Raw genomic sequence first — 27,200 nt, forward strand, 5'->3', positions numbered from 1 at the left:
AATTCTCCAGGCTCCTAATTTTCTTCCGTTTCCCATACAGTACACTGAAAATATATGCTAAATCCACAGTGCTTTAAAGTTAAGAGTAACTAATGCCTTAAATTTATGAGTAAAATTAAGAGTAACTCAATTTTGAGAGACATCTTAGAGTAAGATGTATAGCCTTAGTGATTCTATTACTACTCTTTTAACCGTTGGTCAGCCTTTGTTGTGTGATTCCTGGCCAGGTCATTGAGATTTTTTGTATCCGTACGCACAGAGACTCGAGTCAGTCAGCAGATACTCATTGTGCATCTACTATACAACAGATGGGTGGTGAACACAAGCACGCATATACAGACTTCTTGGATTTCATAGCCCAGTTAATACAACATGTGGAAGATTACAGGGCCTTGATAATTACTTACATTTGAATTCTCTGTTCAAACAGAAAGTTTTATGTATGGCTATCCATTATAATGATTTGTAAAGGGTCTCATTGAACTTTAAAATTTTGTGACTTTTGTAGTATGGCCAAATAATCTATAAACAGCACTTGAAGAGAAAGTTCACTTTACTTCTTAGTGTTCATATGAACTCTAAACCACAGGGTAACTAATCTCCTCTTAACTGGTGACTTTCTCCTGTATCATGAAACATCTATCAGAAGTAAGAGTATATGTTATATAGACTTTATGCAGTGTAGCTACCCTAAATATATTTGATTCCAAATATCTCTCGTAGATTATGTCACATGTACAACCTATATGATTAAATTTGAAGACACTTCATAATTTTAATTTAATCCTAGGCTTGATTTTAAATAAAATTTTGATTATTTACCAAGATACCTAGGAGCTACACATAAAGGATTTCTTTATAAACCAAGATAGTATTGATTTTTCTTCATCATTCCTAAATAAAGCTATATTTTGTTCAAGTATTCCTTTCAGTGAAGGAGTTCTTTATGGCTAGTAATTTCAGAATTCATTGGCCGTCTTTTTAGTGCATTTTGTGTCTTCCTGGCTTCAGATTCTTGGGAAGCAAATAAAAACACCGTTGGGCCATTTGGCATAAAATCTGTCAAATAGTCAAGTGACAGGGAGCCAGTCTTTGGCAGCCAGACCTCAGGTGGCAAATGAATGAAAGCTCCTGCACCTTCTCCAGCGTTCATCACTGAAAGAAGGTGGCCGTTACTCTTTGAAATGCAAAGGTGACAATTAAAATTTCAAAAGCCGGTTGCTGCCCAATAACCTATGACAACGTTAGAGAAACACATCCTCAGTGTCTAATGAAAAGGTTCAGTGAGAAACTCCATTTTTAGGAATGTAATCTGGGTGCCTGTCAGCTGTTTCCCTAGGATTCAACCACATAACAATCATATGCAGCTCTTAAAATTACATTGGAAAAGATTTAATAACAGGAAAAATCATGTTTTGTTAAAAAAAAAAAACATTCTTTAACTGTATTACAATATCTCATTTTTGATGAAAAGTTATCTTACACAACTGGGAGAATATATATATGAGTATTAACAGTGCTTATCTTTTGCAGATAGCATTGTAGATTATTTTTCTTCTGTATTTTTAGTTTTTGTTTTTTTCAGATTTGCAACAGTGAACTTGAATTATTTTATTGTCAGAAACATGTTAATTTAAAACTATTTTTAGTGGCGCCTGGGTGGCACAGCGGTTAAGCATCTGCCTTCGGCTCAGGGCGTGATCCCGGCGTTATGGGATCGAGCCCCATATCAGGCTCCTCCGCTATGAGCCTGCTGCTTCCTCTCCCACTCCCCCTGCTTGTGTTCCCTCTCTCGCTGGCTGTCTCTATCTCTGTCGAATAAATAAATAAAATCTTTTAAAAAAAACTATTTTTAACTTGTTTTTCCTCTATAATAAAAGATAACTTTTTCCCTAAGACTTCCTAATCTTGTCATTTAGGAAGGGGGCTGAGAGGACAGACTGATTTAGGATTTAGAAGACATGTCAAACTTTTTTTAAGTTTATTTAAAAAATGCTTATTGACACTGTAAGCAGGCAATGTTGAACATTCTTTATTAAACAAAGCCCCAGAAAGAAGATGGACAATAAACAAATGTTTGTGTCTTGTGGTGATAAGTAAGAGTAAGGGATTATTGAATGTTGGGGACGGGGAGGTGGTATTTACTTTTCTGGTCCTAAGTTCCTTCATCTGTAAAAAGGGTCAGATCAGAGGAGTAACAGTATCATTCTCTCAACATTCTGTGACACTCAAGACTTTTCAGTAATAGTTGGCTTCCTAAGTGATGATGTCACCCAAATGCAGAAATAGGCGGTGAGATAAAAGAAGAAAGTGGGTGTCCTGACAAGAGTACTTGATTAATAGCAAGAATTTTTTTTAAAAATCCAGTGGTATTTCTATAACTGTTATTAGTAATAAAATGGAGATTGTAGAGCACTAAATGTTTACCCAATGTAGTAAATAGTGCAAAAGAAAATATATATTATAAAAGAAATTATTCTTAGGTAAATACTAACTTTTCTATGATTAGGGTTTGTGTATAAACACATGAACACCTAGAAAACAAGAATTTGACTTTAGTTTTGTTTTCCCAAAAGGGTTATATTACCAAATCCCATTTGTGTTTTCATGTAGTTAGGTGATATAAAATATTGGGGAAACACAGAACATGAAAGAAGTTGATATTTTTAGAATTGGTGGCAGAAAGCCAAGAGATCAAATGGGCATCGTTGTAGAAATTTCTCTTCAATGGATATTAACTTTTCTAAAATGCATTGTCTTGTTTATCTCCTTCTTTTTATTGCAGTATTTAACTGTTCGATGGCGCTTTGTATAAAACTTTGTGTACTATAACTACTGTTTTGTCATGGCTTGCCTCAATTGAGCAAATGAAAACTATTCTCTCCTCAAATAGGAATGTTTGAGGTGGCATTTGTCATCTGCTGTCTTCCAAAAATTATCCCTGTGATGCCTGATATCATCTTTCTTCGTTTCAGATATCCTCTGGCTCTTGTAGACAGGATGTTTCAGAATCCCCTGAACTACGTCAGAAGTCCCCATTATTTCAGTTTGCTGAGGTAATGTATTACAGTTCATACTTAATGAGATTGTGATGTGAGCTTAAATTTAGACTGATGTCAGTAACTTAAAGCAATGAAGAATTCTCGTTAGCTCACTTAACATAGATGGGAAAAGAGAATCAAATTTTGGAAAAGGTATTTTTGAACTCCAGAGTCTCCTAATTAAGGAATAACTTTATGTCTATAGAAGCTTGTTATTGAGTCATAGTAAATATTATTACATTTAAACCACACCACTAATTTTTGTTTATGGATAGTAAAGTCAAGGATACAATTGAATTATTGTTAGAACTTAGTCATTTATTAGCTGTTAATTTATCATGCATTAAATCAGAAGATGGAATCAACTCATGATTATTGGCTATGCATTCCTTTTTTTTGTAAGTACACTTTGCTCTTAATTGAAATGTTAGCATGCATTTGGCATTTTTCAAAGTCAAAGACAATTTTCAAAGTCAAACCTGTGTGACTCAATATATTTCTAACATTGCTTCAGAGATGATAGGAAAGCATATTATCCTTAATATGAAGTCCATAAGGTTAAGATTGCTTCCCAAAATACTTCGTTTACCCTAGAACTCAATATGGAGCCATCATTATTAATTTTCTTAAACCTTAACCCAAAGCGGTCTTCTCTTTATCATTTGAATTGTCTTTTACTAGACCTTCTCTTGCACTGTCATTCTTCCTAACATTTACCATTGTATTAGGTTTTGCCCAAAGGGAGCATATTTTTAGTTTCAGATTTTTTTCCTCTCCAGTGCCCTTTGTTGGTGGTTCTCAACATTTCATTGGCAAAACTATTCACAAAGGCAGAGGCCATTCTTTTTCCGATATTGTTTATAATATGTGTAAATGCCTTGCTGATATCACCAGAATGTTAGAATACATATTTGCTCACATATTCCTTATCTGTCACTTCCCTTTCTGACTGTGTGAGGTATGCTGTGAATTAAAATTGTTTTGTATATTATTTCCTTAAGAATTTAATGTCACAGATTCACTCTGCACTCAGTTTTTAAACAGCAGTTATAGAGATGTTAAATAATGTTGGTCCCAACTTTGAAAGCTGAGACGCTTGACTAGTAGTCCCTGAACCTCTAAAGATCTAATGAAAACCCTAAAATTTCATGTGAAATTTTGGGTGTATTGCCATATGTGCATTTTTGGGGTTCTATAGCACACCTGAAATTCCAAAGAGATCCCTAACTCTGTTGCTTTTATATAGAGGGTCCCTATCCCTAATCTGATATTTTTTCAGGAGCTCCCTATTCATGTGATTATCTCTTTATCCCAGTATTAATCTGTAAGTAAATCCTTTTGTTTAGAAACTTCTGAAATGCTTTTCAAACATCTAGATGGTTGATGGCAGTGGTTCTCTTCATTTCATTCATTGTCTTACTGAGTCCTCAAGGAAATATGCATTAGGCAGTTAATTCCCCTTACATAACCTCGTTACTTTCTTTAACTTTTATTGAGGGTGCATAGGAATGAAAAATGCTGTCTGAAGTAAGACCTACCCAGGACTTCAGTAAAATCCTTGTGGATTCATATTTGCGATCTGTCACACTTGCTTATGGTGCTCAGTTGAAATGATAGGTTTCATGGTTTAACCAAGAAGAGTATAATTTTACCTGCAAATGCCTTTAAAATACTTGGTTAAATTTTATTCATCCACATTGGTCTGTTTATATCTAGTTTGTTAAATAGGATCTGGATCTTTTTTCTTTTTACTGATATTTATTCTAAAGATGCTTTTATGCCTAACTATAGTGGCATTAAAATTTTCTTAATGGCTTCAGCAGTGAATAAAGTCAATAATTCCATCAGTCTCTTTACTAATTCTTTCTCATCCCTAAACATTACTTTGATATTGTATCACTGACCGCCTCCATGGTTTTTCTAACCAGCTTAATTTAATTAAGATGAAAAAAATGACTTCTCTGATTGAAGAGTTATGATTAAGGTGCATCTGTTGCTTAGAAGTACCCTTTGATGGAGTTGGTGAGCACAATTAATTGAAGGAAAATACTTTTATGGGACTGGGAATGGGCTGACTTCATAATGCCCAGGCTTTTATCTCTTGTGACTCATTGTCACCCTATTTTGTAGCTGGATAGAAGTCTTGTTCACTTTGGAACCCAAATTAATAACTGACCTCGTTCTCAAAAGATATTTGAAAAGTACTTCCATGGGGCCATCAGAGCAAACTTTTAATGAGGCTGCCATAATGACCAAGTGGAACGAAAGGCCTAGTTGAACCAGCTGTGGTATGGCAGAATCCTCATCCACTGTCAGATGCCTGAAGAGTGATAGAGAGTGTGTGTTTATGTATGCATGCATGGGGTTACAAAAGAAATGCTATTCCTGTTCAGTGAATAATTTACTAAGTTCTGGTTCAATGCCAGGCAGTATATTCTGTAACTTTTCTTTTCACCATAATCCTGTAAAATGGGGATTATTCTCTTCATCATTATCATCAATTTATAGTTAGGAAAAATAAGTCCCAGAAAGATTAGCTGAGCTGCCCAAGGTCATATAGCTAGCTAGTGAGTAGTCAGCTAAGACTCAATCCCAGATACCCTGAGCCACATCCATATGCTTCTCCGACACTGTTTCCCAGCTGCCTCTAAGCAGAGAACAGCTTGGGGGAGTGGTGTAGGGAAGAGAAAGCGACTGACTTTTCTTGCAGCTTCTAGCTTTTAATAATACTTTTAAAAATACATTGAAATAAAGCAGTTCATCTCAAGTCTCCTCAATGGCTCTTTGTAGCATACCTGATATCCTGTAAGAGACATGGCAAATGGGCCAAATTTGCTCTTTTGTTCTTCCAATCATCTGTTTTTAGAAACATGGCCTTTGTCTTCCTTTATCATTTATACTGTTCTTCTAAAAGGCATTAAGGGTGATGATTCATGTCTTAATCTTTATCAGTGTCTACAGTGGGAATATATGGCAGAATCTATTAGTCTGGTATGGGAAAATGTCCTTGTGCAATAAAAATTACTTGTTTCCTTTCAGATATCTTCAAGTTCGTCCCACTCTGATACTCCTTCAAAACAGTGTCAAGCATCAGCCTTGTTTCAGTTTGCAGAGGTATTGCCTTTTTTTTTTTTTTTTTTTAATGATTATTGGGCTGAGAAACTTACTGAGCTCAGGAAATATTAGAACGGAGTTTTAATAGCATACAGTGAACTTCAGACATGCCTCTTGCCATTACGAACATAATGCACATAAGGGAATACTTAATGCTCTTTGCTGCCTTTGCTATAATCATAGTCAGATCAGCTCCATATTTTGTATTCATTTTATAAGTATTCATTAAGGAGTTCATTTAGAATAGACACTTTCCAGGAACTCATTTGTTTCATTTTACCTTGTTTTTAATTTATTTTAAAAGCTTAGAAAAAACTGCTGTCCACATCCATGCGATTCCAATTTATTAAATGTTTCCGATAGTGAAATTAGAAGCCGTGATTTATGAAAAACTCACAGTGGATGCAGTGGTGAATACGACCTGTTAAATCATCAGTACTTAGCTTTCGATGTGATGTAGCTTTAGCCAGCATTTTTATTAGTGTTTAATCCCAGGCTTAGCTCAGGTCAGCTCTTGCAGGATCTCAGATTTCTTTGGTTTGTCAGCCAGAGAGAGCACACACTAGAGAGTGCTTACATAGTTGGTGTGGAGAGGCACTTCCGATACGCTTGATTTTGCCACAAAATCCCTGGCCTCAACCATAGGCTGCTCCCTTCTAATGAGCACTGTATGACAAATAAAAAAGTGTATACAGGTCGTGAAAATAAGGTGGTGTCTGCTCTAGGTCTTTCCCCCTTTTCCTTTTTTAGTAAGTCCAACCAAAAACACATATCATAAACTAAGCAGTTTTTTTTTGAAGGGTTGAGAGAAAATGACAAGCAGGACTGTTCTGTTTAATATTGATGCATTGAGTCATTTTGATTCGTTTGAATAAAGAGTGCTGCATAAATGAAATGTAAAATGATATCCTTTTGGCAGGAGAAAACCCAGCATCCTACTTTGAAAATGAGGAAATATTACTTTCAGCTTTTACATTAAAAAAAGAAATACTGCTTCTTCTCGGGACACTTGGGTCAACTGCTGTGACTTTACGCCACCAGTTGGCCTACTTATCTGTTAGGCTTCTCTGCTGCAGTATTTGCTTTAGTAGTTGAGGGCTATTCTGTAAAACTGGTAACAAAAATGTCATATAATACTACCATTTATGAACAATTTGCTTGATGAATCCGAATAAATTAAGATTTTATTCTAATTTGGCATTATGATAAGCAGACAGTTATTTCCAGTCTGAGGAAATTGTTTTAATATTTCCTTTCTTTCCTCCAGTTGATGACATCCATTTGATACTAGTAATTTTTTTTAAGAGTTAAAAAAGAATTTTGGTATGGTGACTAAATTTGGTCTTAATCTTAATACGTGAGCCAGCCCCATACAACTTTTTAGAAGTATTTTCCTCAAAACAGAATGTATTTGCCATATGTTCTGTTTGATTAAATTCTGTACTCTGTAGCAGGAATATTAGAAAGGTAGGGGCTCATCTTTGACACACCTGATATGCATCAACTGCCGAGCCTATTCAACTTCATTTAAAATGTCAGTATGGGATATCACAGCTGGTGTCTCCAACTGTTATCTCCACTCAGAGTGTGATTGTTATTTAAGTGATACTATTACCATATTTATGAGGAGTTCCTGAAGCCCCGGGCCGCTCTGAGGGACCAGTTTGATGATGTAACAGTGGCTATCCTGTGATTCTGGAGAATGAGATCTGAGCCTCTCAAACCCAGTAATGCTTCCTTGCTGCTCAGTATGCTCACTCCTTAAAGCATGAGAAGGGTTTTGGGGTTTTGTTTTGTTTTGTTTTTTCTAAGAAAGAAAAGAACCTTTTCTCACTTGAGACTTATGCAGGGAGATGTTTGGAGAATTTCACTCCTCTACTCAGTAGCACTGGCCTTTTGAGGGCTTTTGGGTTTTGATCATGAAAAATTGTTAATCTGAAAATTATTAGTGCTCTTTCAAGACCTCAAAAGAGGAGGGCATGCGTGGGGGGAAAAACCAAAATAAAATGTTGTGCCCTAGAATCAAATGTAATTCCTCCTGTCAAGTCAGTATATTGTTTCTCCTAGTTATATTTTACATAGATTGATAGTATGAGCCCTTTTCATTCCTAAGCCAATTAAATTATTACATACTAGGTTATTGTGGTGATAGGGGCCCCCATTTTTGGGACGATAGTCTGGTGAAAGCTGGTGGCACAGGCGGTAACAAGAATTCACCTGAGGCAGGGGCACCCGGGTGGCTCAGTCGTTAAGCGTCTGCCTTTGGCTCAGGTCATGATCTCAGGGTCCTAGGATCTAGCCCTGCATCAGGCTTCCTGCTCAGCGGGAAACCTGCTTCTCCCTCTCCCACTCCCCCTGCTGGTGTTCCCTCTCTCACTGTGTCTCTCTCTGTCCAATAAATAAATAAAATCTTAAAAAAAAAAAAAAAAAAAAAGAATTCACCTGAGGCAGAACAAAGAAGATAGAAGTTTATTAATAGACCACAAGGGAGCAGCGGGCAGAATAGAGGAGAGCTGTCTGCAGAGACGGGGTGGGGGCTGTTTTTAAGAGGGAAGGTGAGGAGGTATGGGGGCATATAGAATTCTCCCTATGTTGGTAACTCTGCCTCATTGTAAGTAGCCCCGGGGTCAGTGAGGGCCTCGATATTTTGCGGTGGGCCCCCCCATGGGCCTGTCTGTATTCAGCCAGGTGGTTGCCATCGGTCCTTTCTACAGTCCATCGCTCAAGCCTCTTTGCCTAAAAATGGCCTCTGCAGTTATTAATTGTAACGGTTATATGTGATTTTACAAGAGAAGTACACGGTTCTCTAAGGGTATATAACTTCTCTAGTCACTTGTCTCAGCTGGCCCAAGAGAGTCCTAAGTTTCAATCTCTGCCATCTTAAGATCTGACCACATTGTCAGCCTCATTTCGGGCTGGCTTATTCACAGCCAAACAAGAGCTAACTAGATGAACTAATGAAATTATCGACTAAAATCTGCTCTGAGCACATATATTGCAATAGAAATAGAATAGGCTATAATTACTAACTATAATCATATCCCTAAAGCTTTTATAATTATTTCGTATAACACCCATCACCTTTGAGAAAACGCAAAGACTCTTGAAATTCTTGTTTTAATGAGTCTACAGCAGAGGTTCTCAAACTTTAAAATGCGTCAGAGTCCCCTTAAAGGCTTGTTCAAACACAGATTGCTGGGGCCTTGAAATTTGTATTTCTAACAAGTTTACTGTTAGGAAACCACAGTTTGAGACCCCTGCTCTGTAGTTTTTAATTGTTATGGTGAGTTATTAGCTCGTCCTTGTTAAGGCACTTCCTAGTATCTCTGGCGCCTCCTAGGAAAGGGGCGAAGTGAAAAAGGGGATGGACACGTAATAGAACACTACTCAGTAACCCACTTGTACCCCCTCTCTTTTCAGAGGGATTTCAGTCCTCTTCTGTACACTTAGATTGAGTGTTTCTATGATTGAGGAAAAAATTTACTCTTTAAAAATGTTTTGCTTTGTAATATTATTTTAAGGTCAGACATGCAAAATTCTTAGAGACCATTCCTGCTCATTTGATTTACAAACATTCATAACTCTAGGAAGAGGTTAGCTACATCTTCTCTTGGCCCTGGGTCATTTACTGTGTAAAATAGTTATCCTAGAAACACCCTTTTTAAGAAACCATAAGCCCTGGGCATTTCTTTAAGTTGAAGTTGTTTTTTCTTTCATTCTGAGCCCTGGGTCTTTGCCTTGCAAGCTGAGAAGGATGTTTTTCTTTCTTAACCAAGTCTGATAGCTTCAAAACTCATTGAAGTTAACCAACTTGGAACCATGAAACTGAATAAAGAACATTTTGTTTATATATTCCTCATGAAAGTTTATGTTTAAAGGGAGAAAAATATATCTACTTTACAAGATCTAGAAAGAAATAGAGTGCAGAGCCTGCCCCCGCCTTTCAGCCTGTCTCCATTCCTTATTGATACTCATAATTCATCTACATGCACCTCAGCCCATCTGAAGAGCTGTCGCTGTTTCCAGGCTCTGATCCATTACATTGGTCAGAATGAGTTTCCTATCTGCATCTTTTTTTGTTTACAGGTAGAGTGACACATCCATCACATTTTAGATCTCATTTACTGAAGACTAATGACCACCTGTAATGCTAGAAGGGAGCTGTTGTCTTCTATTATTTAACAAGTCTGAAAGCCATGACCAGTTCACATATTCTTTCTGTTGTGTGGCAGACTCTTTACACCTAAAATAGATCTTTGCATTAAAATACTACATATTTTCTTTGAAGACAGAAAACTAATCTGGATGATTTAGACCAATAAGTTTGGACATTAAAACTTCCTTTAAGAAAGTATTTACTTTGCCAATATAAATACAACCATAATCTCACCAAATTTAAGGCACTGCCACAATTGGATATAAGCAATAGGTACAAATTTAAAGCATTCATTTTCATGATGGACTGTTCAATATGTTGCAGAATATTACACTCGACAAAAACCATATACTTACACTGCAGCTAATCAGTGTGAAAGTATTACGTGTTTTATTAGAAGCATTAATATTTCTCTTGAGGTAAGAAAGACCAATCATCCCATACTGTTCATTTGTTTTTTTTTTTAATTTTTTTTATTCATTCACTAATTATCAGTCATTTCCTCCCAGGCTGCAGTGTTTTATGATACCTCTCATAATTGCGAAAGACTTCCACTATTACCTAATTTGCCTTTGATCTTTACTACCTGTTTCCTTGGTGTGGCTCCCCTACCTCAGGCAGCTATAAAATTAGCAGTTTAACATCCAGGGTGATCATTTTTCTTAGCACTTCAGCTGTACTTCAGGTACTATTCCACCCACTTTGTTTATCGGAACAGTACGTACTAGCCAAAGGAGAGACCGTGGTGGAGTTAACAGATTGGCAAGTGCCGTCCAATTTGAGGAAAATAAAAAAGCCAAGAATGTACTATCCAGTATGGCCCGCTAGTGTCCCCCACCCAGAAGTGTAACATAACGCACACTTCCCTCCACCAGCTGACCACACATTGAAAAACATATTAATGGTATTGTTCTTACTTGAAAGGATGTATAAGTCTCTTAAATAGAAAAAAAAAAAATGGTGGGAACGAGCAGTGTTATAACAAATTGGCATTGTACAAGCTCTGATGAAGCCATGAGAATAGATCAGGTTACTGAGAGAAAATGTGTAAATAAAAAGAGAGAGGCCCTAAGACAAAACCTTGAGGAAAAACATTTAAGGGATCACCAGAGAAAGGAGAAAGAGAAGTGGCGGGGGCGGGGGAGGGGGGACAGGTAGGAGGAAAACCAGGATCCTCCAGCAGTGGAAGCCCAGAGAAGAGTTTCTCAAAAGAGAGGTCAGCCATATCGAATGTTGCCAAGAAATCAAGATAAGGGCCAGCCATAGCATTAACAAATCTTCAGTTTTTCACCACCCCCCACACCAAAAAAAAAAAAAAAATTAAGAAGCCAAAGGATACTTTTAGAAAGCATATCTCACCAGTCATTCCATGAATATTGTATTGGTAGGTGATTCAGGAAATGTTGGACTACTAAAATACATTGAGCCTTCCCCTCACAAGCTCCTTTGGAAATCTTCCTTATACCTACACAGAGGTAAAAATCCTCCCATGGGTGATGAGGGAACTAGTCCTTACAAGACATAGGTGGTGGTTCCTTTTGAAAGCTAAAGAACCATCCTCAAGCCTCAACTCAGACGACTGTACATGAACTCAGGTGGCAGTTAATGCAGTCCCAAGTCCATCACTGAGCCCCACAGTTGGCCATGCACAGGATGTGTTGTGGTGGACAAACAGACGGTGCGAGGAGCATAACCCTCTAGCAACACAAGCAACAGCAGAGGGCGCCAGTGGAAGAACTAGAACGCACCGCATCCTGGCTTAGTGCAGCGCTACCAAGCTTGTCCTCTCGTGATCCCGGAGTATCATGTGACATGAGACAGATGAAAATTCCAGAAATTATTAGATGTCATAATTATCCTCTAACATTGCAATTTTTAATTCCTTTCCAATTTCAGTATGTAACTAATTTTTGGAACTATACTAAGAGAGTTTATGTTTATTCGTGTTCCTAATGATAAATTCTTGTTAATAATTGCGCCATTTATTGAAAGCATAATATGAGCTCAGCACTGTGCCAGACTCTTCATTAACATAAAATCTAATCTTCACAGCAGTAATGTGGGGCAGGTATTACTGTCTCTGTTTCGAAGATGAGGTAGAGGAGACTCAGTCTTGATTATTTCCTTAAGTCAACACAGCAAAAAGTAATGAAGGCGTGTCTGTCTGACAAAAGGTCATGTTCTTTCGTTTTTACAACCTTGGTTCAAGACACTGACATCTCTGTTCAGTACTTCATTCCCTCAAGTCATTGAGAGGTGGTGTTCATTTCTCTTAGTTTAGTGATGAGGTGAGTTATTAAATTCAGCTTGTCTAGAAAAAGTAGAAGTGGCACGTATCAGAGAAAGTTTAGCTAGACAAAAACATTCCAGACTTCAGAAAGATTGAGCCCCGTTTAATTTTCTAATATATTTTTTTTAAGATTCAGGGAGCCCGAAGTGGGGCTCAGTCCCATGCCCCCCGGGATCATGACCTGAACCAGAATCAGACGCTTAACCAACTGAGCCACACAGGCGCCCCTACCATTTAGTTAATTTTCTAAAGAAGAAGTTGTTGGGATAAATAGCAAAGAACTGTTAAAGTTGATAATACCTAGGAAGAAAAAGTCCTTATTCCGTAAACTAGAACCTTCTAAATGGTCCAGGCAGCTTATTAAATATTTGCCTCTACAAAGGGAAAGTTCTCTTTAGCAGTGAGCTCCCAGTCTCTCCCAGAGCTGACAGCGCCACAGAACTCCCCGTGGGAGTTGGGGTCATCTGTAAGGATATAGACACCAGGCAGCACTGCCTCCTAAACTAAACTGAGAGAGACCTCTGTCTTAAATTGAGGAAGAATTCAGAATCACGAAGAATATGAAAAGCATACACCAGGGCTAGCTCCTCTAATGATGACAGAGCTTCTCCAGGAGAAGAATACTTTGTAAAGATCCTTAACAATGTATGTCCTCAGCTTTTTACCAAGTTAGGCTAGAAATTGAAAATGAAGTTTTCATATAAAAATGAAAAAGGACAATGCAATTCATTGTTATCAGTGCCCAGCTGCTTTTTGTCAGGTTTGCAGAAGAGCATGCAGTCAGTGTAACGTTGAAAACGTTGAAGTGCCTCAATACAGGCCTTAGCTCTGTAACTTACCTAGAGATGTGGTCTTGACTGTCATCTTTGTACATGCCCTAGAGCAGTCTCTCCAAGCCAGGGCCAGTGTTTTCTATAAAACTGGTAGCTTCTGTCATAATGCCCTCGTTCATTGATTTTGGATTCTCAAAAAAATATTTGTTGACTGACAAGGCTCTTTCCCAAATCTTTTAGAGGTCTCAAATGTATTCCTTAAAAACAACAACAACAACAACAAAAACTTGTTGCTTTGGTACATACAAAATGACTCTAAATCCCTTGTATTTGGCCCGTTGATGAGTTGGCGTTTATATAGAAATGGAAATGCATATCTGGTTTTAAGGTTGTAGAGTTAAATTTAAAGCTTGGAGTATACAAGATAAATACTCTTGTCATTAAACGGCTATCCAAGCCACACCTGGTTTTTGTTACTATTTTTGAGGTGGTTGACTAAAATTGGTTTCAAAAATTATCCCAAGTATGACACATCTCAAGTTACTTGGTGCTTGGGAACAATGATGTTCTCATAAACTAAAGAAAGCTCCTGGGTGTGTATGAATAGGAAGCAAAGATTCTGGTAACACAATTAACATTCTTTACGTGAACTGTTTTCCGTATAGATTTCTTCGAACACTTCGCAGTTGGGTGGTGCTGAACCTGTGAAGCGCTGTGGGAAGTCGGCACTCTTTCAACTGGCAGAGGCAAGTTTCTAACAATATTTAGAGATAAGATCTGAAGGAGGAAACCACAAAAAAAATTTCATCATCACAGCGTTCTTCAAACTGTGCCATCTCACCCGTGACAAGAAAGTGTGTTGTTGTATCTAATTTTCAACCATGAAAGGGTTAGCCTTTGATTTAGGAAAAAGGGAGTTTTGCTACGAGAAGTCAGTAAGCACAGAAAAAGGGGGCTCAGGGAAATTGCAGAATCTTTTTTCACAGGTAGGATTGTAAAATAAGGTCAGTTTTTGTCTCACGTTGGTGAAATAAGTCCAGCCTGAACCCTGAAGAATGGCCTGAGTCATGTTTCTCTCCTCAGATTCTCCTATAACATCTATAAATTCCTGGAAGACACTACTTTTAAACCAGGTGGTTAATGTTTTAATTTTGGGTTTTTTTCTGTTTGTTTTTTGTTTTTTAGTGAAGAACTCAAATGACATGTTTAAAAATCTGGTTTTGTAACACCTGTCAGTAGTACAGTTGATATGACGTAGGAATAAAATGTTGCTGTTCCTTTGGCACAGGAGAAAATGAGCTTTCCTAAACCTGTGAGGAACAGAGAGCCCTCGCTTGGTGGGGGATGGGTTGGCGAGAAAGGTGCCAACAGAAGTTATTGCTGGGGTGGGCAGGGACCGTGGTTTTCTCTGCCTACCTGCAACTGCTCTGCCTTCCTTCTGTGAAAGAAATGTCTGTAGCGCCAGGACATGATAATAGCGGTTTTTTTCTCTTTTGATGAGACAAATTAGGAGGCACAAAATGGGTGGCCAAATATCTCTTATATTAAACTTTCTTTTCTCTCATTTTTCTGGCTTCCTTCCAGTGAGTTCCTTCTGAGTTGGGTTTTTGGAGTTTCTTTGGTTTTTTGGGGTTTTTTTTTTTTGTTTTTTGGGGTTTTTTTGTGAATGATACAGTTCTTTTTATAAAGCCTCTGTACTTTATTAAATTTAACGGGACACAACCTATCATTTTCTAAATTTTATGGTAGCTTATATCATAAAAATCTAGGATGTTCAAATGAAGCTTTTAAAGTCTAGCCCAGGTCCACATTAGAAATAGAAAAATACAAAGGCCTGAAACAGTAAAGTATATAAACCGTGGAACAAATGACTCCTTTGTTGTTTGACATTAAGCTGACATGCTTCTTGTAAGACAAAATCAGACCCAAATAGTGGGCTACAAATGACTAGAAAACTTCCAAAGATCACAGGGAATCATTTAAAAAAGAACTGAGTGAGTCAGTGGCAAAGTACTACTTCAGACAGAACTGAAATGGTGAAGATCTGGCAACAAGTGTGCCTTTTTGGAGTTGGAGCAAACAAATCTTAGTAAACAGAGAGACTGCGAGGTCATGAATTTCGTATTTTTAAGACCCTACAGATTGTCAAGACGTGTATTTGAAAGAAGTGACTATTTTTCTTGAATAATAGGAATGTATGGCCTTCTCTGCATTTCCCTGTGTGTGTGCACGCTTACATACAGACACGCTCATAATAATATACATAACAACACTAAATTGTAACTCTCATATTAATATATCTTTATTGAACAGTTTTGTACTAGAAGTATATGGACCTTTGAGGTACTTTGCTGTGGAGGGCGCTAGAGAGATGATTTAGTCTTCTCATTTTCTTTTTTTGGCATAACAGTTATATAAAAAAAAAGGATTCCCTATTAAATCAGAGCTCATTAAAAAGAACATTCTTCTAATTTGTAGGGATGCATCCCAAATATGAAACAGATGCTATGGTTTAACAGATGTTTGAATGCTGGTATCATAATTTTAAAGGGGTAAAATGACTGCAGTAAGCCTATTCCAATTATAGCAAATCAGCTTATACTCAGACTTGGTTTCTTATAACATCTGAGTAAAAATATATGCTTTTGATAAAACAGGGTCGCTAAAAAATAATTTACCAAGAAAATCTCACATTATTATTTGCACCACATGAATATGATGCCATAATGCTAATAGACTGTGTTTTAGAATAACATTCTAAATCCTTCCCAGTTTCTAATTAAACATAAATATGTGCACAATGGATTAATCAGCGTCTCCAAATAATCACCAGTAGAAATAGGCTTCCTCAATTTTTTTTTATTCCATGTGTATTTGATATTCATTTTTTTAACTGAATATAATATTTAATTATTTTGGGTGCTTCTTAAAACAAGTATAACAGGATATGGAGGAGGATTTTTTCCTGTTGCCCAGAATTGGTGCTATTGTCTGAAATATGAAAGAACAGCTTTAAATTCACTCATATCAAAGGGAAATCCACCAGGAAGCCACTTTCAGTTTGGGCCAGATCCTTGGGATTTATAAAGAGATGGTCTGATCCAGCTCCTGTCCCATATGCCACTACAGGGATTTCTCGTTTCATTCCCATCCTAACCCCCAAGTCATCAGTGGGAGGGGGGCTATCAAAGACTGTCCAGTCATCTGGAATATTTTGGCTTTTCTCCCTGTCCTGAGGAGGAAAGGAAGGAAGTGCTTTCCACTCTTCATCCCTGCCCCGTGTCAAGCAAAGTGAAGGGAGCTCTAAGACAGCCTTTGTTAAAGTTTGGGGGGTATCTGCAAGAGGTGTCTTCTCATTCTTTGGTGGAAGCAAGAAATGTTTTAGACATAGACTTATTGCTGTGCCCTACACCTGTCTGACCACGTGAGAAAAGGACTGGAGGAAGTTGGCTGCAGGGAGAGGCTTAGAATGGCCTGCTGTACTCTCTGTTTCGGTATCATAAAGATGCATGAGTTTCCACGGGTCAAGTGGACAAAGGGAAAGCAGTTCAGTGCGGTCAGGCAAGAAGCTTTGGGACAGTCATGGGGGGAGGGGTTGTCAGAGAGCAGGCCTGGGACAGTCTCTCACATCAGGAAATACGCAACAGAGACAGCTTTGCTCAGGACCCTGATGAGCTCCCACAAGCAGGAGTGATGTTCAGCCAGTTTCCTCCAGTACAGCTGTGCTGGTACTAAAGTACCAACTACTTCCCATTGTTAGTAAAAAACTGTGACCCAAACCTCCTGAGTACCCTTGATGCAACTTTCCCAGCATCCCCAGGCTCCCCTGAACCTTTCAGCACCTAGAGGACACAGCAAGGGGCCTACAAGACCCTGTTCCAGCCCCTGGACCATATGCCTTCCGATCAGTTGGCACCCCTGCCTCTTAAATACTTCCTATACCATCCCTGCCCTTGGCATCCCCTGACAAGGTCATTCAGTCTTATATAGCAGGAACAGGTAAAAAAAAAAAAAAAAAAAAAGACAGACATAACCATGGGCAGTTTACTTTGCCTCCACCATTGCTTCTCCTGTCCTACAGCAGAAGCTATTAAAAATAGCGTTGTGAAGGGAAGGGCCACAAGCAGCCCAGGAACTCACGTCTCCCCCTACCCCACCTCCTTCCTACGGGCTGACATGGGAGAAGGGCTGAATAAGGACACCTCCCAAAGCTACAGGGGCTGTTGCGTGCAAGAAATGGCTTCATGGTGAAAAGCAAGAAACATTCTTGGCATGTACTTATTGCTCTGCCCTACACCCACTTGAGCAGGCAAAAAGAAAATTGGAGGAAGTTGGCAGCAGACACAAAGAGACTTGAATTGGCCTGCACTCTCGGTTTTGGCATTGTAAGGACCCCTTCTATTTTCCTGAGACCCTGTAGCCAGGAGATGCCCCGGGGAAGGCCCTGCTTCAGGCACTTGATTGGCATTTTAAACTGGGTGGATTTTTAATAGCTGAAAGTGACCTGAAAATTCTGGGATCTGTTCCAGGTATTTTTCAGGAATCTACTCCAGCTAGGAAGGGAGTTGGCATAGCACTGCTGAGGTCAGGGAATTGAGAAGAAAATACAGTCCTTTATGTTTAAACCTCCATGAGATTCATACTGTTCAGTTAATCAGTTGCTTAATTGGTGCAGGTACTCTAATGTGTTTCCTTTCATTTTGAAATTAATTAGGTCAAGTCCTATAAAGAATAGCAAAGCATCCCCCTGGAGATCACTGTATATTATAGTTGCTAGATAGTTGGAGGACGCACAGAGACATCTTTACCTGTACATTTTAGTGAAGAAAAGTCTACACTTGGAAGGTCTCTGGTATCAAATTGCCTAGTAAAATAAGATGCACAGTTGATTCATTTATTCCAACAAATAATAATTAATTGAGGACCTATTCCATGCCAATAACAGTGAGGCTGCTGAAGTTACCTCCATACAGATGTACAAATAATGTTTATTACGATGAGATAAGCTGCAAACCTTCTTCTAAGATCGGTGGTGTGAGCACACTTTACTGTATCCAGGTGCAGGTTTGGTGCTTTAGAGTACCACTAGAGACTGGAACGCATGCCTAAAAATATTAATCACTCTTTGTTCTACTTCTCTTTTTCTGAAATAATTTTATGTATTCTTTAAAATAGGTTATAAATTTTAATAGCAGAAAGTAAGTTGTATTATCTAACCCAAGCTAATGATGACTTTGTTATCTGCTATGTGGTAGGCACTTTTCTAAGTACTTCATATGTATTCATTGCATTTTCACACACATCCTCTGAGATAGGTACTGTGATCATTCCTCTTTGACACATTAGGAAACAAGGGCAGAAAGGTTTTGTGACTTGGCCTAAGGTCATGTGGACAGGAAATTAGAGCCTCAGTAGGAAACCCAGGCAGTCCGTCTCCACAACCCGGGCTCTTCCACACTGGGCTATTCTGTCTCCTTGATTTAGATGAATGTAAAAGACTGCAAGTTGCTTGTTATAGGACTTTGTGTATTATAGAAGGCTCTATGGAAGACAGCTCACTCCTACACATATGTGTATGGCTGAATAAGATGACAGATTTTTCAAGACTGCTGTCAAAGAAATGGAGCTGATATTTCCTTTTTAAAAAGTGTCTGTACTTTTGAAACTGCCAAGATACATCTTACACCCTTAAATAAGTAAGTGCCTGTTAGTGAATATACTTTGGAAGATATTGTGAGGAAATTGTGGTGTACGACTCCTGTCCTCCAAGAACTTATTCTCCAGTTGCCGAGTTAAGATATAAAAAGTTGAGGGACGAGAAATAAGTGTGCAAATGGTTTCACAGGGAACCATGCATTGAAATGACAAAGCTCTCCTTGAGTGACGAGTGATGCACAAAGTGAACGTGTGAAGCCAAGAAAGGGAGGAATTAATATTAGCAGGAGTGTTGTGGGGACCCAGCACAGAGACAGAGAGCATGGAGCTGGTTCTTGATGAAGGAGTTGTTGAGGAACAGAGGTTGAAACTAGGCAGCCTTTGGGCCACATTTAATTTGCAGAGATTTTTTTTTTCAGCCACAGTTTGTTGACCTGTATTATACTTTACATTTGAATTAGGGGTTAGTATTTTAAAAATAGAGATTTCAAATATGTACGTCTGACTTCTCATGAAAATTTAAGAGAATCTGGAGACACTGGTCCAGCCTTCCAACATGAGCACGATCGGTCAGGGCCGGTAGTGGCACCCCCACCGTCCTCTCCTTTCGCTAATGAGCCCTGAGTCTTGAGGCCAGCAGTCACTGCCAGCCCCCACTTACCCTTGTGCACCTCCCTCTTTTGTACCTAAGCACCCATACAGCGCAGATGGGGAGCTGCGTAATTAAATGGAGGGATGGGAGAGACACAGCAGAGGGATCAAGGGGTAAAAAGGCAGGCAGATGCGAGGTAGGTGCGTGACAACAACTAAATCAGACAGGCAGGAGTAGAGAGCTGTGCTGGGAGACTTATGGAAGGTGGAGTGTGGCTGCAGTTGGAATTGGGAGAGTGGTTAGTGTGAAGCAGAAAAACTTGTGCGTGAAGATCGTGAAGAGCGAGTGAAGACCGAGGGCAGGGGCGTGCAGTGGGAAAGCAGACTCCCATGGCAGCTGTGTACAGAACGGAGTGGAAAACTTCTGGCGACATGCGCCTGTGAGAAGACATGAGCCAGGATCTCAGTGGATGGCTCTCACCCTGGCCCCTTCTACACTGCTGTCATATAACTGAATCCTAAATACTTAAAGTATATTTGAGGGGGTCTTTTCTTTGAAAGTGATATATTTCTTTCTGTAGAGCTTTTTATGCAGAATTGTGAGTCATTTTTATGAAACTTCTGCCCTAAAACTTTTCATCTCATTCCCAAATGCATCCATCAACTTATTTTTGGAGGAACTGCAACACAGGAATTCTCCTAATGACTTCCTTTAACACTTCTAGGGGAAACTTGAATAAATGTCCTATGGAACAAAAGTCACTGCACCCCATCTGGAGTCTTCAGAAATTGTATAATTTCTGAAGAAATAGTAAAGAGACACATTTAAGCCACCACTGTTCTGTGACCAGTTATCTTTTATACTAAAGAAAATTGAGTTTTCTTAACATCGGTGCTATTCTTTATTCTCTGCACCCATCAGCCAGTGTATGTTCATGGCAAAAACATTCTGGTTTTATTTAATTATGAGAGAAGTGCACATCTTGGAAAGCACTGCTAAGTGCCATCCCAGGGTTATGTCTACACTGTTTTGGCAGATAATAATCCAGTGCAAAATGACTATAAACATACCTTGGCTGCAAAACATTTATTTTGTACTAAAAGGCAGAGATTTTGAAATTGAAACTTCTTGATGAGTGTCAGTGGGTCTGTTTTCACGCTGCCTTTTATTTTTAATCTAGCTGGATCCTTTATAATAGACAATGAAAGACAAAGATAATTAAGAGTGAAATAGTAGGGTACATTTTGGGAACAACTTACCCATTGCTTTGTACCAGTTAAAGGGCATCTACTTCTGTGGTATTATTCTTCCCTAGTACACATGATGAATTATTTTTTCACTGGTCGTTTCACTAAGTCTTTTACTGCAGGACACATTAAAGAAATGAATCGATACCTTAACATTTGTAGAAAGGAATACATTTTAGAGTGTCTTTGATTCAAAGAGATAAAAGCTTGCTCAGCACAGATTTATTATGTCTCTGTAGTCCCCAGTAACAAACCGTGAGCCTATGTCGTGATCTTCCCTGAACTGAAAATGGCAATCTCCTTGAACCCAGGCACATAAAAAATAATCCCTCCACTGCACATTCCATCCGACCCCTTCAGTATTCCTCCGGAAAGTTCTCTTTGTAATCATTTTGAAGAGGGTAGTTTTTTACACATCTGTCCGATATGGGCATCCTGTAGCATCTCCGTTCCAGCATACTGGTTTTCATTTTTCTTTGGGGGGGGCGAGTTGCCATTTCTTCCAGCACATCACTGTCAGGCCATTCTGACTACACAAAACAGTGAGAAACTTTAGTAAGGGTTCAGTTATCAGAAGTAAAACTAAAATATTGGTGATTAATTTTCACTGTTGCTGGGGGGCGCCTGGGTAGCGCAGTCGTTAAAGCGTCTGCCTTCGGCTCAGGGCGTGATCCTGGCGTTATGGGATCGAGTCCCACATCGGGCTCCTCCGCTGGGAGCCTGCTTCTTCCTCTCCCACTCCCCCTGCTGTGTTCCCTCTCTCGCTGGCTGTCTCTGTCAAATAAATAAATAAAATCTTAAAAATAAATAAATAAATAAATAAATAAATAAATAAATAAATAAATAAATTTTCACTGTTGCTCTTGGGAAGCATAAGGAAGGACAGTGTGAATGTGGGTCCTAATTAGCATTTTTTTTTTAACAGACTTGTAAGGTAACTCTTTCTGGTATGAATCAGAATGCATTTTAGACTCCTCCATTACCTCAGAACTAATGAACCATTCAGTTCAACACAGTTATCTGTGGAATGCCTTCTTTTTGAAAGGTACTAGGAGAGATCCTTGGAGGAGAATACAAAGGTGAACAGGATCAATTTTGTGCCCCCTGAGTTTCAGTTATAAAAAATATATATATAGTGCCTGAGGGAATAGACAATAGATATCAAATATTTATGCGAGGCGTTTGATTTAAAACGTTAACATTCTGACTTCTTTGAATACAGCCGTGGGAATTCCATCCGGAAGGTGTCCTGCAGACATTTTACATCCTCACTTTTAAAGAAGGTTATTGTTCAATTTAAAATAATAATCGAAGAATAAATTGTCATTTGCTAAGGCATATTCTGTTTCAAGGCTGATTAACAACCAGCCCTCTATTAAGGGCAACTTGACTAATTAATAACAGGCATTAATTCTGTGCTTCCCCCAATGCAGTTTTATTCACTTGACTTCGCACTAATTGATGTCCCTCTGTGTCCACGATGTGCTCATCCGTGTGCAAGTCCAAGCCTGTGAACAGAACATAGTTTGTATGCACTTTCATAGGTATCACTGAAGTGAATTGATAAACCACTCAAAAGTAGATGTTTGTACCCAGTAGTAGAACTGAGCTTAACTGTATGTTCAATGAGAGTAGCTTCTTGAAAGATAACTGATTTAAGATCTCGCATCTAATTTTGTCGTATATGTTTTTTTTCCCAATTACAGAATCATTCAACCCTAGAATGAAAAAATTGGAGCAAAGTACTTAGTGTACCCAGGCCATGGCGTGCTGCTAATGATACCCATGGAACTAGTACTGTTACTGCCCGCAGCTATGTTCATTCTGCATGGCATGAGGCCGCAGAGGGATGGTTGTCAGAATACGTTTCTTGCTCCATACCAGGCACTATTGCAAGAGCTATACATGTGCAGCTCATTGAACCTCACAGTGTTCCTAAGAGAAATATTGTTACCGTCCATGTGTTATAGATGGGGAAACTAAGGCACAGAAAGGTTTATAGAAAATGAGCAAATCAGAGGCAGAGTCAGTCTGCAGTCCCAGACAGTCTAGCTCCAGAATCCGTGCCTTTGGAAATAGCTTCCCAAGGTAGAATTTGCTCCTATCTAAAAGTGCTGACATCTTCTAAGAGTCACTACATCCATGGCTATTCCCAGGTCATTTGTTTTATGTGGAATACAGACTGTTAATTCCTAGGGAATTTTGAAAATTATTTCTGATAATAAAATATTTGAACTCAGAGAAGTGAATATAAAAACTGGGAATTAAAGTCTCCCCCCAAAAGGTCCTTTTCAAATGTGCTGTTTCAGGGTCGGTCCTCGTGGTTCATATCTCTGGTGGCTGCAGACTGCCTTTCCTGGGTGCCCGTGTCCCCTTGATTTCCAGCTGGGTTCAGCCAGTGGGAGACTCTGATGGGAAAATACGTTCAAGGGGGGGAGCTTGGCCAGAATGCACAGGGAAGGGGTGAGGAGGGGTTGGGGGTAGAGCAAAGATAACATCTCTTCCATGTGTTCAGCTCCCTCCAGTTAGGCCCATCGTGGTTCCTTCTTCCTCTGGGGACCTTCCCCATTTGTTCCTGTTGTTGCTAATCCCTGGATTGTAACCAACCTATTCCTGCATTAAATTCCCTCTGCTAGTTATGCTTTAAGTTGTTTCTGTTTGCCTAATTAGACCCTGACTGGTATACAAGCCATTTTCATTTTCCACTTGGTATGGTTATGAAATAGGCTGAGAATGCTGTTGCCATACTGTATCAATTGGAGCAAGACTTTTGACACCTAATCTTACAGTGTCCTTGTGAACAAAATGGGGGGAATTTAGACTGGATTATAAAACAGTCTTTGATTGCTGAAGTTCATTAATGTTCAAATAAACCTGATGAAAGGGCTCTCGAAGTCTGCCAGAAGGCTCTGTGCTTGGACGTTTCTTATTCAACATGACCAAAGACTTGGATGAAGACATAAACAGCACCTTTATCAAATGTGTCCATAACACAGAGATGGAAAGTAATGTAATTCAGAGTTCGAAAGGATAAACTTTATAAGGAAAAATGGAAAAATCTCACATTTATGTACAAAAAATAATGGAGAGACCACGCTTCCCAGCATATGATGTGGGTAAAGAAATCCAGGATTTCCATTGACCACAACCCCAGTATAAGCCAGAAGTAGGACCTTTTTTTTTTTTAAAGATTTATTTATTTTAGTAAGAGAACATGCGAGTGTGCATATGTGTATGCTGGGCAGGGGGCAGAGGGAGAGAGAAGCAAACTCCCCTCTGGGCACAGAGCCTGACTCGGGGGAGGGGGGGTGCTCGATCTCAGAACCCTGAGATCACGAGCCAAAACCAAGAGTCGAACGCTTAACCTACCGTGCCACCCAAGAGCCCTGACCTTTTTTTTTTTTTTTTAAATGGGAGGTTAGAGATTCTTCATTGTGCCCCATTAGAAGATAAGTGTGTCCCTGTCTGCTGACAAGTTGGCAGTTCCACTACTCATCTAGAGGCTTGCAGAAGACTAGGAACTTTTTTTTTTTTTTAAGATTTTATTTATTTATTCGACAGAGATAGAGACAGCCAGCGAGAGAGGGAACACAGCAGGGGAGTGGGAGAGGAAGAAGCAGGCTCATAGCGGAGGAGCCTGACGGACTCGATCCCATAACGCCGGGATCACGTCCTGAGCCGAAGGCAGACGCTTAACCGCTGTGCCACCCAGGCGCCCCGAAGACTAGGAACTTATTCTAAGAAAGATCCATGTTCCCCAGCCCTTGCGAAGCTTTTTATGTAAAGTTTTGTGTCTATCCTTTTGCATCACAACAACCCAGCGGAGCATGTACTGTTGCCCCATTTCTCAGCCTTTATTTCCTGATATGGATTCAAGTCAAAGTGGGGCCTTGGGCCAGCACTGTGGTACTGGTCCTGAACCCAGCTTATTTCAGTAAAGCCCAGTTCTCGCTTCAGGACCCCAGTATTATATGTAGATAAGAGGGTCCCAACTGCTGAAAGGTCGGGAAGCCTTTACGTGTGGTGAGCAGTTAAGAGAACTGGGACGTTATGCCAGGAGAAGACACTTAGGGGAGCATAACGTCTGTCTTCCAGGATTTGGAAGTCTGTCACATGAGAGAAAGAGCGGATTACGTTATGTGACTTCAGGGAACAACTAGTACTGACAGAATGATAGTTTTGTTTTTTTTCCTCAAAATGTTAAAGATTTCCGAGAGAACTGCCCTCTAATGTGGTCACTATCTTTGTGCAAAAAGTTGGATCATTAAGTCTTGGGAATATTGTAGTAAAATGGATTTCTACATGGGGAAGGATGTTAAATTAGGTAACCTAGAATGACACCCAGTTTCTGAGTCTGATTTGTGTTTTTTTGGTTTTTGGTTAGTGAGATTTATGATTCATAGTTTTTGATTCAGAGGTATTTGTTTTATTTTTATAGTTTTACTTCCAGCAGTGTAATTGTTTTTCTTCTAATTTAGGATTAACATACTCTATTTGTGGGGGAAAAAAACTTTTAAGAGCCCGAAACAAGGAAGTAAAGCATGACTAGTGCCTGGTGTAATTACCTCCACAAGAAATATTATGCTATTTCCTGGAATATGTCCCCAGAGTGAATGTCTGCATTTGTTCCATTTCATTCCTAGCTGTGGAATCCTATCAGGGGTGATGAGGAGAATCATTTTGAAATATATTGAAGCAGAGAATGGAGTTTGCAAAGTATTATTAGGTTTGCTAAGATGAACCTATGCAAATACAAACTGTTGGCATACCACTATAAAAACCAGTGCCCGTATGGGACGCGGCTCCTGGAATGACTTATTAAAGGTCACCAGAGTGATAGTGGCTGAAAAACCATAAAATTTACCTTGAGGATGCCTTTCAGGTCTTTTTTCCAGAGCTAGCATAGTCTCTGTCCCCGGGTAGGATGGTTATTCATGAAGGGCTAGGATAATCGGGAAAGGAAAATAAAAATTTCAAAATCAATCCCAAAACAGCAAATTCTCTGATGAGAGTAAAACATGCAGAGGAAATTAAATATATCAGTGTTTCAGAGTTAAAATAACATTTTTGCTTTGATCTTCTGTCTGTTAAGGTTTACTAAAGGGAAGTTCTCTGTCTTCATAATTATTTGCTGAGGTCTAAAAGTTAACTTATATGATTTCCCAAAAAAGATAGCTCTGTCGTGAATCCATACTATTCTGGATCTTCCCTGGGTGTTCTTGTCATGTTCATTTTTTTGAAAACTTGCATAATCTGCCTCCCCTCCCCCTTCTCCCCTTACCAATCAGACTTACCAATTATAATTCTCACAGAAAGATTTGAGATGCATTGAAAGTACTAAGGGGAAAAGTGAGGTAAAAGAGGATCTGATATTTAATTGAATGTCTTATCTGTTTCAAAAATGAGTTTTATAGATGTTAGCATTTCTGATAATTTGCCATTGATAAACTGGTGATTTTTTTTTTTTAAGTATCAATTTCCTACTCATGAGCTTGATCTGGGGGCTCAGAAAACCCAAACTCTTTTTCCTCTAAGTTACTAATACAAAATAGGTAAAATGAGTAATGGCTGAGAACTTCTGTGGTGCCCTTGGCCTAATCATCATCGTCAGCCTCATGATGAATCCTCAAAGACAGAGAGGGGAACTTATTGAACTTTGTATTCTTTTTTTTTTTTTTTGGTTACATAAATTAACGCATTTATTATAGGCTAGCAGTGTTTCTCATGGACCTTCTGCTGCTGGTTTTTTCAGTTACTTCAGACATGAGTCTGATGGCAACGTTCCTTCGAGGGCAGGAGGGGTTGTGTAGGTCGAGGTACATCAGCTACCACGTTTGTGTAGGAACCACAGTGCCAGATCTCCACCTCTCATCTTACCATCTTGATTTTGCCACAGAAAGAGCAAGCCTACTGAGCATGCTGGCTTATTGCATTTTCTTTCCCGTTTTCCTGAGGGAGGCAACAATAACAGGTCCCATATTTACCGATCATTCCAGCCTTCTTGGTGTATTTAACTATGTCCCCGCAAACCAAGTCTGACCCCAGAGGATGGTCTTTTTATCTTGGGGGTCCTACATGGGGCCTGACACTTGGGAGCCCTGCAGGGAATGTTTATGAATGAAAATCCAGGTATTGAAAATAAATTTTATAATAAGCTGCAAATTCCCCTTTCAGAAAATAGTTTTTTAGATTGAAGTTTCGAGGTACCTAGGAGCTGGGTTAGGGAGATGGCAAGAGTTTCCTTTAAGGTCCTATGTGTGAAATTTGGGGAGTTTAAAAACATAACCAAATTGCTGCCAGATGTGTTTTGGTATTCAGAATTTTTCAGATGT

General features: G+C 39.1%; 1 protein-coding gene across 11 annotated transcripts in view; it reads left to right on the forward strand.

The window, feature by feature from the left end:
* The window catches only part of BBX (BBX high mobility group box domain containing), a 265,993-nt gene that overhangs the window by 199,536 nt on the left and 39,257 nt on the right, over positions 1 to 27,200 (forward strand). For all 11 annotated transcript variants that reach the window (XM_040621187.1, XM_040621192.1, XM_040621196.1 and 8 more), the window contains 3 exons: positions 2,976 to 3,056; positions 6,081 to 6,155; positions 14,040 to 14,120. In XM_040621187.1, the coding sequence (XP_040477121.1) occupies positions 2,976 to 3,056; positions 6,081 to 6,155; positions 14,040 to 14,120 (237 nt within the window). The remainder of the gene's footprint in view (positions 1 to 2,975; positions 3,057 to 6,080; positions 6,156 to 14,039; positions 14,121 to 27,200) is intronic.

Source organism: Ursus maritimus, unplaced genomic scaffold, assembly GCF_017311325.1.
Source record: "Ursus maritimus isolate PB19 unplaced genomic scaffold, ASM1731132v1 scaffold_4, whole genome shotgun sequence".
Lineage (NCBI taxonomy): Eukaryota > Metazoa > Chordata > Mammalia > Carnivora > Ursidae > Ursus > Ursus maritimus.